At 52.9% G+C, this 13,498-nt stretch overlaps 1 protein-coding gene across 2 annotated transcripts in view; it reads left to right on the top strand.

Moving 5' to 3' along the window:
* The window catches only part of man2c1 (mannosidase, alpha, class 2C, member 1), a 65,891-nt gene that overhangs the window by 48,227 nt on the left and 4,166 nt on the right, over positions 1-13,498 (top strand). The window contains exons 22-23 of one of the 2 annotated variants that reach the window (XM_029751987.1): positions 7,217-7,326; positions 7,533-7,612. In XM_029751987.1, coding sequence (XP_029607847.1) covers positions 7,217-7,326; positions 7,533-7,612 — 190 coding nt within the window. Of the gene's footprint in view, positions 1-7,216; positions 7,327-7,502; positions 7,613-13,498 lie in introns of both variants that reach the window. The other variant, XM_029751986.1, reaches the window with a different exon arrangement.

Below are 13,498 nucleotides of genomic sequence, written 5' to 3'. Positions count from 1 at the left end.
TAGTCCCCCAAAGAGCTTTACAGTAACCAGCCTAGTCCCCCAAAGAACCCTACAGTAACCAGCCTAGTCCCCCAAAGAGCCCTACAGTAACCAGCCTAGTCCCCCTAAGAGCTCTACAGTAACCAGCCTAGTCCCCCAAAGAGCTTTACAGGAACCAGCCTAGTCCCCCAAAGAGCTTTACAGTAACCAGCCTTGTCCCCCAAAGAGCTTTGAAGTAACCAGCCTAGTCCCCCAAAGAGCTTTACAGTAACCAGCCTAGTCCCCCAAAGAGCTTTACAGTAACCAGCCTAGTCCCCCAAAGAGCTTTACAGTAACCAGCCTAGTCCCCCAAATTGCTTTACAGTAACCAGCCTAGTCCCCCAAATAGCTTGACAGTATACTGTCTTGGACCCCAAAGAGCTTTACAGTAACCAGCCTAGTCCCCCAAAGAGCTTTACAGTAACCAGCCTAGTCCCCCAAAGAGCTTTACAGTAACCAGCCTAGTCCCCCAAAGAGCCCTACAGTAACCAGCCTAGTCCCCCAAAGAGCTTTACAGTAACCAACCTAGTCCCCCCAAAGAGCCCTACAGTAACCAGCCTAGTCCCCCAAAGAGCTTTACAGTAACCAGCCTAGTCCCCCAAAGAGCTTTACAGTAACCAGCCTAGTCCCCCAAGGAGCCCTACAGTAACCAGCCTAGTCCCCCTAAGAGCTTTACAGTAACCAGCCTAGTCCCCCAAAGAGTTCTACAGTAACCAGCCTAGTCCCCCAAAGAGCTTTACAGTAACCAGCCTAGTCCCCCAAAGAGCCCTACAGTAACCATCCTAGTCCCCCAAAGAGCTTTACAGTAACCAGCCTAGTCCCCCAAAGAGCTTTACAGTAACCAGCCTAGTCCCCCAAAGAACCCTACAGTAACCAGCCTAGTCCCCCAAAGAGCCTACAGTAACCAGCCTAGTCCCCCTAAGAGCTCTACAGTAACCAGCCTAGTCCCCCAAAGAGCTTTACAGGAACCAGCCTAGTCCCCCAAAGAGCTTTACAGTAACCAGCCTTGTCCCCCAAAGAGCTTTGAAGTAACCAGCCTAGTCCCCCAAAGAGCTTTACAGTAACCAGCCTAGTCCCCCAAAGAGCTTTACAGTAACCAGCCTAGTCCCCCAAAGAGCTTTACAGTAACCAGCCTAGTCCCCCAAATTGCTTTACAGTAACCAGCCTAGTCCCCCAAATAGCTTGACAGTATACTGTCTTGGACCCCAAAGAGCTTTACAGTAACCAGCCTAGTCCCCCAAAGAGCTTTACAGTAACCAGCCTAGTCCCCCAAAGAGCTTTACAGTAACCAGCCTAGTCCCCCAAAGAGCTTTACAGTAACCAGCCTAGTCCCCCAAAGAGCTTTACAGTAACCAACCTAGTCCCCCCAAAGAGCCCTACAGTAACCAGCCTAGTCCCCCAAAGAGCTTTACAGTAACCAGCCTAGTCCCCCAAAGAGCTTTACAGTAACCAGCCTAGTCCCCCAAAAGAGCTTTACAGTAACCAGCCTAGTCCCCCCAAAGAGCTTTACAGTAACCAGCCTAGTCCCCCAAAGAGCCCTACAGTAACCAGCCTAGTCCCCCAAAGAGCTCTACAGTAACCAGCCTAGTCCCCCAAAGAGCCCTAGAGTAACCAGCCTAGTCCCCCAAAGAGCTTTACAGTAACTAGCCTAGTCCCCCAAAGAGCCCTACAGTAACCAGCCTAGTCCCCCAAAGAGCTTTACAGTAACCAGCCTAGTCCCCCCAAAGAGCCCTACAGTAACCAGCCTAGTCCCCCAAAGAGCTTTACAGTAACCAGCCTAGTCCCCCAAAGAGCTTTACAGTAACCAGCCTAGTCCCCCAAAGAACCCTACAGTAACCAGCCTAGTCCCCCAAAGAGCCCTACAGTAACCAGCCTAGTCCCCCTAAGAGCTCTACAGTAACCAGCCTAGTCCCCCAAAGAGCTTTACAGTAACCAGCCTAGTCCCCCAAAGAGCTTTACAGTAACCAGCCTAGTCCCCCAAAGAGCTTTACAGTAACCAGCCTAGTCCCCCAAAGAGCTTTACAGTAACCAGCCTAGTCCCCCAAAGAGCTTTACAGTAACCAGCCTAGTCCCCCAAAGAGCTTTACAGTAACCAGCCTAGTCCCCCAAATTGCTTTACAGTAACCAGCCTAGTCCCCCCAAATAGCTTGACAGTATACTGTCTTGGACCCCAAAGAGCTTTACAGTAACCAGCCTAGTCCCCCAAAGAGCTTTACAGTAACCAGCCTAGTCCCCCAAAAGAGCTTTACAGTAACCAGCCTAGTCCCCCTAAGAGCCCTACAGTAACCAGCCTAGTCCCCCAAAGAGCCCTACAGTAACCATCCTAGTCCCCCTAAGAGCCCTACAGTAACCAGCCTAGTCCCCCAAAGAGCTCTACAGTAACCAGCCTAGTCCCCCAAAGAGCCCTAGAGTAACCAGCCTAGTCCCCCAAAGAGCTTTACAGTAACCAGCCTAGTCCCCCAAAGAGCCCTACAGTAACCAGCCTAGTCCCCCAAAGAGCTTTACAGTAACCAGCCTAGTCCCCCCAAAGAGCCCTACAGTAACCAGCCTAGTCCCCCAAAGAGCTCTACAGTAACCAGCCTAGTCCCCCAAAGAGCCCTAGAGTAACCAGCCTAGTCCCCCAAAGAGCTTTACAGTAACCAGCCTAGTCCCCCAAAGAGCCCTACAGTAACCAGCCTAGTCCCCCAAAGAGCTTTACAGTAACCAGCCTAGTCCCCCAAAGAGCTTTACAGTAACCAGCCTAGTCCCCCAAAGAGCTTTACAGTAACCAGCCTAGTCCCCCAAAGAACCCTACAGTAACCAGCCTAGTCCCCCAAAGAGCCCTACAGTAACCAGCCTAGTCCCCCTAAGAGCTCTACAGTAACCAGCCTAGTCCCCCAAAGAGCTTTACAGTAACCAGCCTAGTCCCCCAAAGAGCTTTACAGTAACCAGCCTTGTCCCCCAAAGAGCTTTACAGTAACCAGCCTAGTCCCCCAAAGAGCTTTACAGTAACCAGCCTAGTCCCCCAAAGAGCTTTACAGTAACCAGCCTAGTCCCCCAAATTGCTTTACAGTAACCAGCCTAGTCCCCCAAATAGCTTGACAGTATACTGTCTTGGACCCCAAAGAGCTTTACAGTAACCAGCCTAGTCCCCCAAAAGAGCTTTACAGTAACCAGCCTAGTCCCCCTAAGAGCCCTACAGTAACCAGCCTAGTCCCCCAAAGAGCCCTACAGTAACCATCCTAGTCCCCCTAAGAGCCCTACAGTAACCAGCCTAGTCCCCCTAAGAGCCCTACAGTAACCAGCCTAGTCCCCCAAAGAGCTTTACAGTAACCAGCCTAGTCCCCCCAAAGAGCCCTACAGTAACCAGCCTAGTCCCCCAAAGAGCTCTACAGTAACCAGCCTAGTCCCCCAAAAAGCCCTAGAGTAACCAGCCTAGTCCCCCAAAGAGCTTTACAGTAACCAGCCTAGTCCCCCAAAGAGCCCTACAGTAACCAGCCTAGTCCCCCAAAGAGCTTTACAGTAACCAGCCTAGTCCCCCCAAAGAGCCCTACAGTAACCAGCCTAGTCCCCCAAAGAGCTTTACAGTAACCAGCCTAGTCCGCCAAAGAGCTTTACAGTAACCAGCCTAGTCCCCCAAAAGAGCTTTACAGTAACCAGCCTAGTCCCCCCAAAGAGCTTTACAGTAACCAGCCTAGTCCCCCAAAGAGCCCTACAGTAACCAGCCTAGTCCCCCAAAGAGCTTTACAGTAACCAGCCTAGTCCCCCAAATAGCTTTACAGTTACCAGCCTAGTCCCCCAAAGAGCTTTACAGTAACCAGCCTAGTCCCCCAAAGAACCCTACAGTAACCAGCCTAGTCCCCCAAAGAGCTTTACAGTAACCAGCCTAGTCCCCCAAAGAGCCCTAGAGTAACCAGCCTAGTCCCCCAAAGAGCTCTACAGTAACCAGCCTAGTCCCCCAAGGAGCCCTACAGTAACCAGCCTAGTCCCCCTAAGAGCTTTACATTAACCAGCCTAGTCCCCCAAAGAGTTCTACAGTAACCAGCCTAGTCCCCCAAAGAGCTTTACAGTAACCAGCCTAGTCCCCCAAAGAGCCCTACAGTAACCATCCTAGTCCCCCAAAAAGCTTTACAGTAACCAGCCTAGTCCCCCAAAGAGCTTTACAGTAACCAGCCTAGTCCCCCAAAGAACCCTACAGTAACCAGCCTAGTCCCCCAAAGAGCCCTACAGTAACCAGCCTAGTCCCCCTAAGAGCTCTACAGTAACCAGCCTAGTCCCCCAAAGAGCTTTACAGTAACCAGCCTAGTCCCCCAAAGAGCTTTACAGTAACCAGCCTTGTCCCCCAAAGAGCTTTGAAGTAACCAGCCTAGTCCCCCAAAGAGCTTTACAGTAACCAGCCTAGTCCCCCAAAGAGCTATACAGTAACCAGCCTAGTCCCCCAAAGAGCTTTACAGTAACCAGCCTAGTCCCCCAAATTGCTTTACAGTAACCAGCCTAGTCCCCCAAATGGCTTGACAGTATACTGTCTTGGACCCCAAAGAGCTTTACAGTAACCAGCCTAGTCCCCCAAAGAGCTTTACAGTAACCAGCCTAGTCCCCCAAAAGAGCTTTACAGTAACCAGCCTAGTCCCCCTAAGAGCCCTACAGTAACCAGCCTAGTCCCCCAAAGAGCCCTACAGTAACCATCCTAGTCCCCCTAAGAGCCCTACAGTAACCAGCCTAGTCCCCCTAAGAGCCCTACAGTAACCAGCCTAGTCCCCCAAAGAGCTTTACAGTAACCAGCCTAGTCCCCCCAAAGAGCCCTACAGTAACCAGCCTAGTCCCCCAAAGAGCTCTACAGTAACCAGCCTAGTCCCCCAAAGAGCCCTAGAGTAACCAGCCTAGTCCCCCAAAGAGCTTTACAGTAACCAGCCTAGTCCCCCAAAGAGCCCTACAGTAACCAGCCTAGTCCCCCAAAGAGCTTTACAGTAACCAGCCTAGTCCCCCCAAAGAGCCCTACAGTAACCAGCCTAGTCCCCCAAAGAGCTTTACAGTAACCAGCCTAGTCCCCCAAAGAGCTTTACAGTAACCAGCCTAGTCCCCCAAAAGAGCTTTACAGTAACCAGCCTAGTCCCCCCAAAGAGCTTTACAGTAACCAGCCTAGTCCCCCAAAGAGCCCTACAGTAACCAGCCTAGTCCCCCAAAGAGCCCTACAGTAACCAGCCTAGTCCCCCAAAGAGCTTTACAGTAACCAGCCTAGTCCCCCAAAGAGCCCTAGAGTAACCAGCCTAGTCCCCCAAAGAGCTCTACAGTAACCAGCCTAGTCCCCCAAAGAGCTTTACAGTAACCAGCCTAGTCCCCCAAAGAGCCCTACAGTAACCAGCCTAGTCCCCCAAAGAGCTCTACAGTAACCAGCCTAGTCCCCCAAAGAGCTTTACAGTAACCAGCCTAGTCCCCGAAGGATCCCTACAGTAACCAGCCTAGTCCCCCAAAGAGCTCTACAGTAACCAGCCTAGTCCCCCAAGGAGCCCTACAGTAACCAGCCTAGTCCCCCTAAGAGCTCTACAGTAACCAGCCTAGTCCCCCAAAGAGCTTTACAGTAACCAGCCTAGTCCCCCAAAGAGCTTTACAGTAACCAGCCTAGTCCCCCAAAGAGCTTTACAGTAACCAGCCTAGTCCCCCAAAGAGCCCTACAGTAACCAGCCTAGTCCCCCAAAGAGCTTTACAGTAACCAGCCTAGTCCCCCAAAGAGCCCTACAGTAACCAGCCTAGTCCCCCAAAGAGCTCTACAGTAACCAGCCTAGTCCCCCCAAAGAGCTCTACAGTAACCAGCCTAGTCCCCCAAAGAGCCCTACAGTAACCAGCCTAGTCCCCCAAAGAGCCCTACAGTAACCAGCCTAGTCCCCCAAAGAGCCCTACAGTAACCAGCCTAGTCCCCCAAAGAGCCCTACAGTAACCAGCCTAGTCCCCCAAAGAGCCCTACAGTAACCAGCTTAGTCCCCCAAAGAGCCCTATAGTAACCAGCCTAGTCCCCCAAAGAGCTCTACAGTAACCAGCCTAGTCCCCCCCAAAGAGCTCTACAGTAACCAGCCTAGTCCCCCAAAGAGCCCTACAGTAACCAGCCTAGTCCCCCAAAGAGCCCTACAGTAACCAGCCTAGTCCCCCAAAGAGCTTTACAGTAACCAGCCTAGTCCCCCCAAATAGCTTTACAGTTACCAGCCTAGTCCCCCAAAGAGCTTAACAGTAACCAGCCTAGTCCCCCAAAGAGCCCTAAATTAACCAGCCTAGTCCCCCAAATAGCTTTACAGTAACCAGCCTAGTCCCCCAAGGAGCCCTACAGTAACCAGCCTAGTCCCCCAAAGAGCTCTACAGTAACCAGCCTAGTCCCCCAAGGAGCCCTACAGTAACCAGCCTAGTCCCCCTAAGAGCTTTACAGTAACCAGCCTAGTCCCCCAAAGAGCTCTACAGTAACCAGCCTAGTCCCCCAAAGAGCTTTACAGTAACCAGCCTAGTCCCCCAAACAGCCCTACAGTAACCATCCTAGTCCCCCAAAGAGCTTTACAGTAACCAGCCTAGTCCGCCAAAGAGCTTTACAGTAACCAGCCTAGTCCCCCAAAGAGCCCTACAGTAACCAGCCTAGTCCCCCCAAAGAGCTCTACAGTAACCAGCCTAGTCCCCCCAAAGAGCTCTACAGTAACCAGCCTAGTCCCCCAAAGAGCCCTACAGTAACCAGCCTAGTCCCCCAAAGAGCCCTACAGTAACCAGCCTAGTCCCCCAAAGAGCCCTACAGTAACCAGCCTAGTCCCCCAAAGAGCCCTACAGTAACCAGCCTAGTCCCCCAAAGAGCCCTATAGTAACCAGCCTAGTCCCCCAAAGAGCTCTACAGTAACCAGCCTAGTCCCCCCAAAGAGCTCTACAGTAACCAGCCTAGTCCCCCAAAGAGCTTTACAGTAACCAGCCTAGTCCCCCAAAGAGCCCTACAGTAACCAGCCTAGTCCCCCAAAGAGCCCTACAGTATCCAGCCTAGTCCCCAAAGAGCTCTACAGTAACCAGCTTAGTCCCCCAAAGAGCTTTACAGTAACCAGCCTAGTCCCCCAAAGAGCAAGCAGAAGCAGTGACAAGAGACAATCCCTTACTGCTACTGACTGACTTAACACTGCCACGAATAACCCATCTATTAACTCCCCTCAGCATTGTTGTTTTGCTGGTCCTTTAACAGTATAATAATACTCCTTCCTAGGTTTGGGGCCACAAATGGGCAGACCTATCAGAGCACGGCTTTGGAGTGTCTCTGCTGAACGACAGTAAATATGGATACTCGGTTTACCAGAACACCTTAACGCTCTCTCTGTGAGTCTGACAAATATTACAGTTTAACAAATTGTAAATGGGTGGCTCAGTAGGCAGAGAATGTTGCTTTCGCCGCCAGGAAAAAGTGTTTTTACTTATTACTAACATAGTTAATGTAACAGCGTTCTTTCTTCTCCTTCCTAAGACTGTTTTTCTATTTTCTTCTCCTTCCTAAGACTGTTTTTCTATTTTCTTCTCCTTAAAAGACTGCGAGCTCCTAAGGCTCCTGATGCCAACGCTGACATGGGAAGTCATCAGTTCACCTACGCTGTCATGCCACACACAGGTGAGGTACTTTTGATCTTTATAACATTTAAAAAAAATAATAATAATAATTAAGTTTAATGTTTATTTGCCATGTGTAATGAAGACATTGTAAATCTTACTCAGCGCCAAGCTCTCATGAAACAATAAAAACACAATACAAAAATCAGCGAACAAGGAAGGAAACTGTACGGTAATTTTCCATTGAGAAAAAAATTGTGTGACTTGATTCAGCTCTTTTGAAAGTAATTTTGTTCCTGTTTGTGGGTTATTTTATGCAAATGTGTATAAAATTTGCATAAAATAAAGTTCAGAAAGTTTTCAAGAATTTGAAGTTAGGATTCCGAACGTTGGTTTGGTGTCTCGAACCATTCAAGCTAAAGAGTTACAAGTATTGTTGGTGGGTATTATATGCTAATTTATGTAGATTTAAGTAGTTATAATTTATAGTGCAGACCAGGGCTAGACAGCTACGCCCAGGGCTAGACAGCTACGCCCAGGGCTAGACAGCTACGCCCAGGGCAGGGCTAGACAGCTACGCCCAGGGCAGGGCTAGACAGCTACGCCCAGGGCAGGGCTAGACAGCTACGCCCAGGACTAGACAGCTACGCCCAGGACTAGACAGCTACGCCCAGGGCAGGGCTAGACAGCTACGCCCAGGGCAGGGCTAGACAGCTACGCCCAGGGCAGGGCTAGACAGCTACGCCCAGGGCTAGACGGCTACGCCCAGGGCTAGACAGCTACGCCCAGGACTAGACAGCTACGCCCAGGACTAGACAGCTACGCCCAGGGCAGGGCTAGACAGCTACGCCCAGGACTAGACAGCTACGCCCAGGGCAGGGCTAGACAGCTACGCCCAGGGCAGGGCTAGACAGCTACGCCCAGGGCTAGACAGCTACGCCCAGGGCTAGACAGCTACGCCCAGGACTAGACAGCTCCGCCCAGGGCAGGGCTAGACAGCTACGCCCAGGACTAGACAGCTACGCCCAGGGCAGGGCTAGACAGCTACGCCCAGGGCAGGGCTAGACAGCTACGCCCAGGGCAGGGCTAGACAGCTACGCCCAGGACTAGACAGCTACGCCCAGGACTAGACAGCTACGCCCAGGACTAGACAGCTACGCCCAGGGCAGGGCTAGACAGCTACGCCCAGGGCAGGGCTAGACAGCTACGCCCAGGGCAGGGCTAGACAGCTACGCCCAGGGCTAGACGGCTACGCCCAGGGCTAGACGGCTACGCCCAGGACTAGACAGCTACGCCCAGGACTAGACAGCTACGCCCAGGGCAGGGCTAGACAGCTACGCCCAGGACTAGACAGCTACGCCCAGGGCAGGGCTAGACAGCTACGCCCAGGGCAGGGCTAGACAGCTACGCCCAGGGCTAGACAGCTACGCCCAGGGCTAGACAGCTACGCCCAGGACTAGACAGCTACGCCCAGGGCAGGGCTAGACAGCTCCGCCCAGGACTAGACAGCTACGCCCAGGGCAGGGCTAGACAGCTACGCCCAGGGCAGGGCTAGACAGCTACGCCCAGGGCAGGGCTAGACAGCTACGCCCAGGACTAGACAGCTACGCCCAGGACTAGACAGCTACGCCCAGGGCAGGGCTAGACAGCTACGCCCAGGGCAGGGCTAGACAGCTACGCCCAGGGCAGGGCTAGACAGCTACGCCCAGGGCAGGGCTAGACAGCTACGCCCAGGGCTAGACGGCTACGCCCAGGGCTAGACAGCTACGCCCAGGACTAGACAGCTACGCCCAGGACTAGACAGCTACGCCCAGGGCAGGGCTAGACAGCTACGCCCAGGACTAGACAGCTACGCCCAGGGCAGGGCTAGACAGCTACGCCCAGGGCAGGGCTAGACAGCTACGCCCAGGGCTAGACAGCTACGCCCAGGGCTAGACAGCTACGCCCAGGACTAGACAGCTACGCCCAGGGCAGGGCTAGACAGCTACGCCCAGGACTAGACAGCTACGCCCAGGGCAGGGCTAGACAGCTACGCCCAGGGCAGGGCTAGACAGCTACGCCCAGGGCTAGACAGCTACGCCCAGGGCTAGACAGCTACGCCCAGGGCTAGACAGCTACGCCCAGGGCAGGGCTAGACAGCTACGCCCAGGGCAGGGCTAGACAGCTACGCCCAGGGCAGGGCTAGACAGCTACGCCCAGGACTAGACAGCTACGCCCAGTACTAGACAGCTACGCCCAGGGCAGGGCTAGACAGCTACGCCCAGGGCTAGACAGCTACGCCCAGGGCAGGGCTAGACAGCTACGCCCAGGGCTAGACAGCTACGCCCAGGGCTAGACAGCTACGCCCAGGGCTAGACAGCTACGCCCAGGGCTAGACAGCTACGCCCAGGGCAGGGCTAGACAGCTACGCCCAGGGCTAGACAGCTACGCCCAGGGCTAGACAGCTACGCCCAGGGCAGGGCTAGACAGCTACGCCCAGGGCTAGACAGCTACGCCCAGGGCTAGACAGCTACGCCCAGGGCAGGGCTAGACAGCTACGCCCAGGGCTAGACGGCTACGCCCAGGGCTAGACAGCTACGCCCAGGACTAGACAGCTACGCCCAGGACTAGACAGCTACGCCCAGGGCAGGGCTAGACAGCTACGCCCAGGACTAGACAGCTACGCCCAGGGCAGGGCTAGACAGCTACGCCCAGGGCAGGGCTAGACAGCTACGCCCAGGGCAGGGCTAGACAGCTACGCCCAGGGCTAGACAGCTACGCCCAGGGCTAGACAGCTACGCCCAGGGCTAGACACCTACGCCCAGGGCAGGGCTAGACAGCTACGCCCAGGGCAGGGCTAGACAGCTACGCCCAGGGCAGGGCTAGACAGCTACGCCCAGGACTAGACAGCTACGCCCAGTACTAGACAGCTACGCCCAGGGCAGGGCTAGACAGCTACGCCCAGGGCTAGACAGCTACGCCCAGGGCAGGGCTAGACAGCTACGCCCAGGGCTAGACAGCTACGCCCAGGGCTAGACAGCTACGCCCAGGGCAGGGCTAGACAGCTACGCCCAGGGCAGGGCTAGACAGCTACGCCCAGGGCTAGACAGCTACGCCCAGGACTAGACAGCTACGCCCAGGACTAGACAGCTACGCCCAGGGCAGGGCTAGACAGCTACGCCCAGGACTAGACAGCTACGCCCAGGGCAGGGCTAGACAGCTACGCCCAGGGCTAGACAGCTACGCCCAGGGCTAGACGGCTACGCCCAGGGCAGGGCTAGACAGCTACGCCCAGGGCTAGACAGCTACGCCCAGGGCTAGACAGCTACGCCCAGGGCTAGACAGCTACGCCCAGTGCTAGACGGCTACGCCCAGGGCAGGGCTAGACAGCTACGCCCAGGACTAGAGTTGGACCAGAGCAGTAGATGTGTTCAGTAGTTGTGTTGTTTCGTTATGGTCAAGAGTTATGTCTCTAGTTATGTTGTTGTTGTTGTTGTCGGTAATTGCACTCTGCTAAGTCGTTGACTATGGCATTCATATCCATGGTACAGACCCTGGTGTTTTCAATGGACAGAACGCCCAACCCACTCAGTCTCTCCTGTCCCATGCTGCTCCTCAGGTAGATTTCATTATCTTCAGTTTGGCAAAAGAGGCGCTGGCTCCCTTTACAGGGCAGAGTCATGAAAACGAGCATCGCTGTAACTGCTTCCCCAAATATAGCAGTGACTGAATTGTAATCCACAATGAGCATCTTGGCTAGATCTCTCACTGTAGTGTGCTTTGCTATTTCCTTCTTAAAACAGGCCCTGAAAGAGAGGTAATTGGCCAGGGAAGCTTGCTGATTATGTCTTTGCTGTAATGTTCAGCCAGCCGACCTGGCGGTCTCATAGAGCGCACCATCATCTGCGTTGGCCAGGGTAGTGGGATGGATGGATGGATGGAGTCAAAACAGACTCGATGTTGCCCGTAGACTTTTAAATCCGTTTGACAGCTGGTGGATAACGATGTCAAGGCTTGCGTTAAAGACGTTAACTCTAAAACTACTCTCCCCATCAGACAGTCGCTCGTCTTCGCGTAGCTCATCGAAAATGACGCCTCGCCTTCCTTCTCCGAGTGTCTTCAAATGCGTTCTGAGCTCCTCGTTTTGTCGGCAAGGGTCTTTGGAGTAACTCTGACCTTCTCAAAATCCTGTGGGAATCCGGACAGGACCTCTATACATTTTAGTCATTTAGCAGACGCTCTTATCCAGAGCGACTTACAGTAGTGAATGCATACATTTCATACATTTTTTTTTTTTCTTCCGTACTGGTCCCCCGTGGGAATCGAACCCACAACCCTAGCGTTTGCAAACACCATGCTCTACCAACTGAGCCACACGGGACTGCCCTGAGTAGACTGACTGCCCTGTGCAGGTCTGCGTCTTTGGCCTGTAGCATTTTGGAGACAATGTTCACATTTTCTAAAACTTTAGTCTGTAGAACGACTTAAAAACATATATATATTTTTTTAAACAACATTTTTCAATTTTCTTTTTCAGTGCCGCTGTATCATACCTCATCTTTCTTATCACTTAAACGTACAATCTTGGTGAGGGCCTTCATTACGTCCACATATCTGTATCTCAGGACGGCAAAGGGACTCCTATCTAGATGACCAGTGGGACACCAGTGGTTTTAGAGTTACAGTTGTATTTTTCTGTTGTAAAATCAAATATACCACTCAACATTGACCATGTTTTTATGCCCGAAGAAGGAGTATAACAGGTCAACACGGTATCATGAAACTGTTTAGTCTCTGGCACATGTTTGACAGAGTCGTTGAGAGCCAGGTTTAAGATTGTGCGCTGCGCAATGCACATAAGTGTTCTTTTTGCGGATATTCTGGCCTGCACACCCGACTAGACCCCGCTCATCATGTTAGCTGCTCCATCATACCCCAGGACATTTAGAAATATCCAGCCCATTATCCTCTATGCTGCCCAGGATTTTATGTTGAAGTTCAGCTGCTGTCTCAGCAGTCTCCTGAAATCCCCAAAACGACTCTGTGATGGTCAGATCTGTGGCGACATTATTTTGCATCCCTTATCGTTCTCACATAGCGATAAACTTGGCTTAACTGGTCTACTTTGGATACATCCTGTGTGGTGTCCATAATAATAGGGAGAGATGTAGGAAGCACCATTTTTTTTTCTGAATGTCACATTTCACTCGCTCGGTTAAAATATAAATCAGCTCGTTTTGGATTTGAGGACTGAGATAGTTAACGGATCCTGCGGGTCGTTCTAAAAGTTCTTTCAGAACTTGGGTCCTAAAATGACAGCAGTTCAGTTATACTGAGAAAATTCCCACTGTTGGCCTGCCTCAGCTTTTCACGGTGTCCCCGCTTTTCACGGTGTCCCAGCTTTTCACCAGCTTTTCACGGTGTCCCAGCTTTTCACAGTGTCCCAGCTTTTCACGGTGTCCCAGCTTTTCACCAGCTTTTCACGGTGTCCCAGCTTTTCACAGTGTCCCAGCTTTTCACGGTGTCCCAGCTTTTCACGGTGTCCCAGCTTTTCACGGTGTCCCAGCTTTTCACCAGCTTTTCACGGTGTCCCAGCTTTTCACGGTGTCCCAGCTTTTCACGGTGTCCCAGCTTTTCACCAGCTTTTCACGGTGTCCCAGCTTTTCACGGTGTCCCAGCTTTTCACGGTGTCCCAGCTTTTCACGGTGTCCCAGCTTTTCACCAGCTTTTCACGGTGTCCCAGCTTTTCACGGTGTCCCAGCTTTTCACGGTGTCCCAGCTTTTCACCAGCTTTTCACGGTTGTCCCAGCTTTTCACGGTGTCCCAGCTTTTCACGGTGTCCCAGCTTTTCACGGTGTCCCAGCTTTTCACGGTGTCCCAGCTTTTCACGGTGTCCCAGCTTTTCACGGTGTCCCAGCTTTTCACGGTGTCCCAGCTTTTCACGGTGTCCCAGCTTTTCACGGTGTCC

This window comes from Salmo trutta, chromosome 4, assembly GCF_901001165.1.
Source record: "Salmo trutta chromosome 4, fSalTru1.1, whole genome shotgun sequence".
Classification (NCBI taxonomy): Eukaryota; Metazoa; Chordata; class Actinopteri; order Salmoniformes; family Salmonidae; genus Salmo; species Salmo trutta.
Note: the sequence above shows the minus strand (reverse complement) of the source record. Positions and strands in the feature narration are given on the sequence as shown.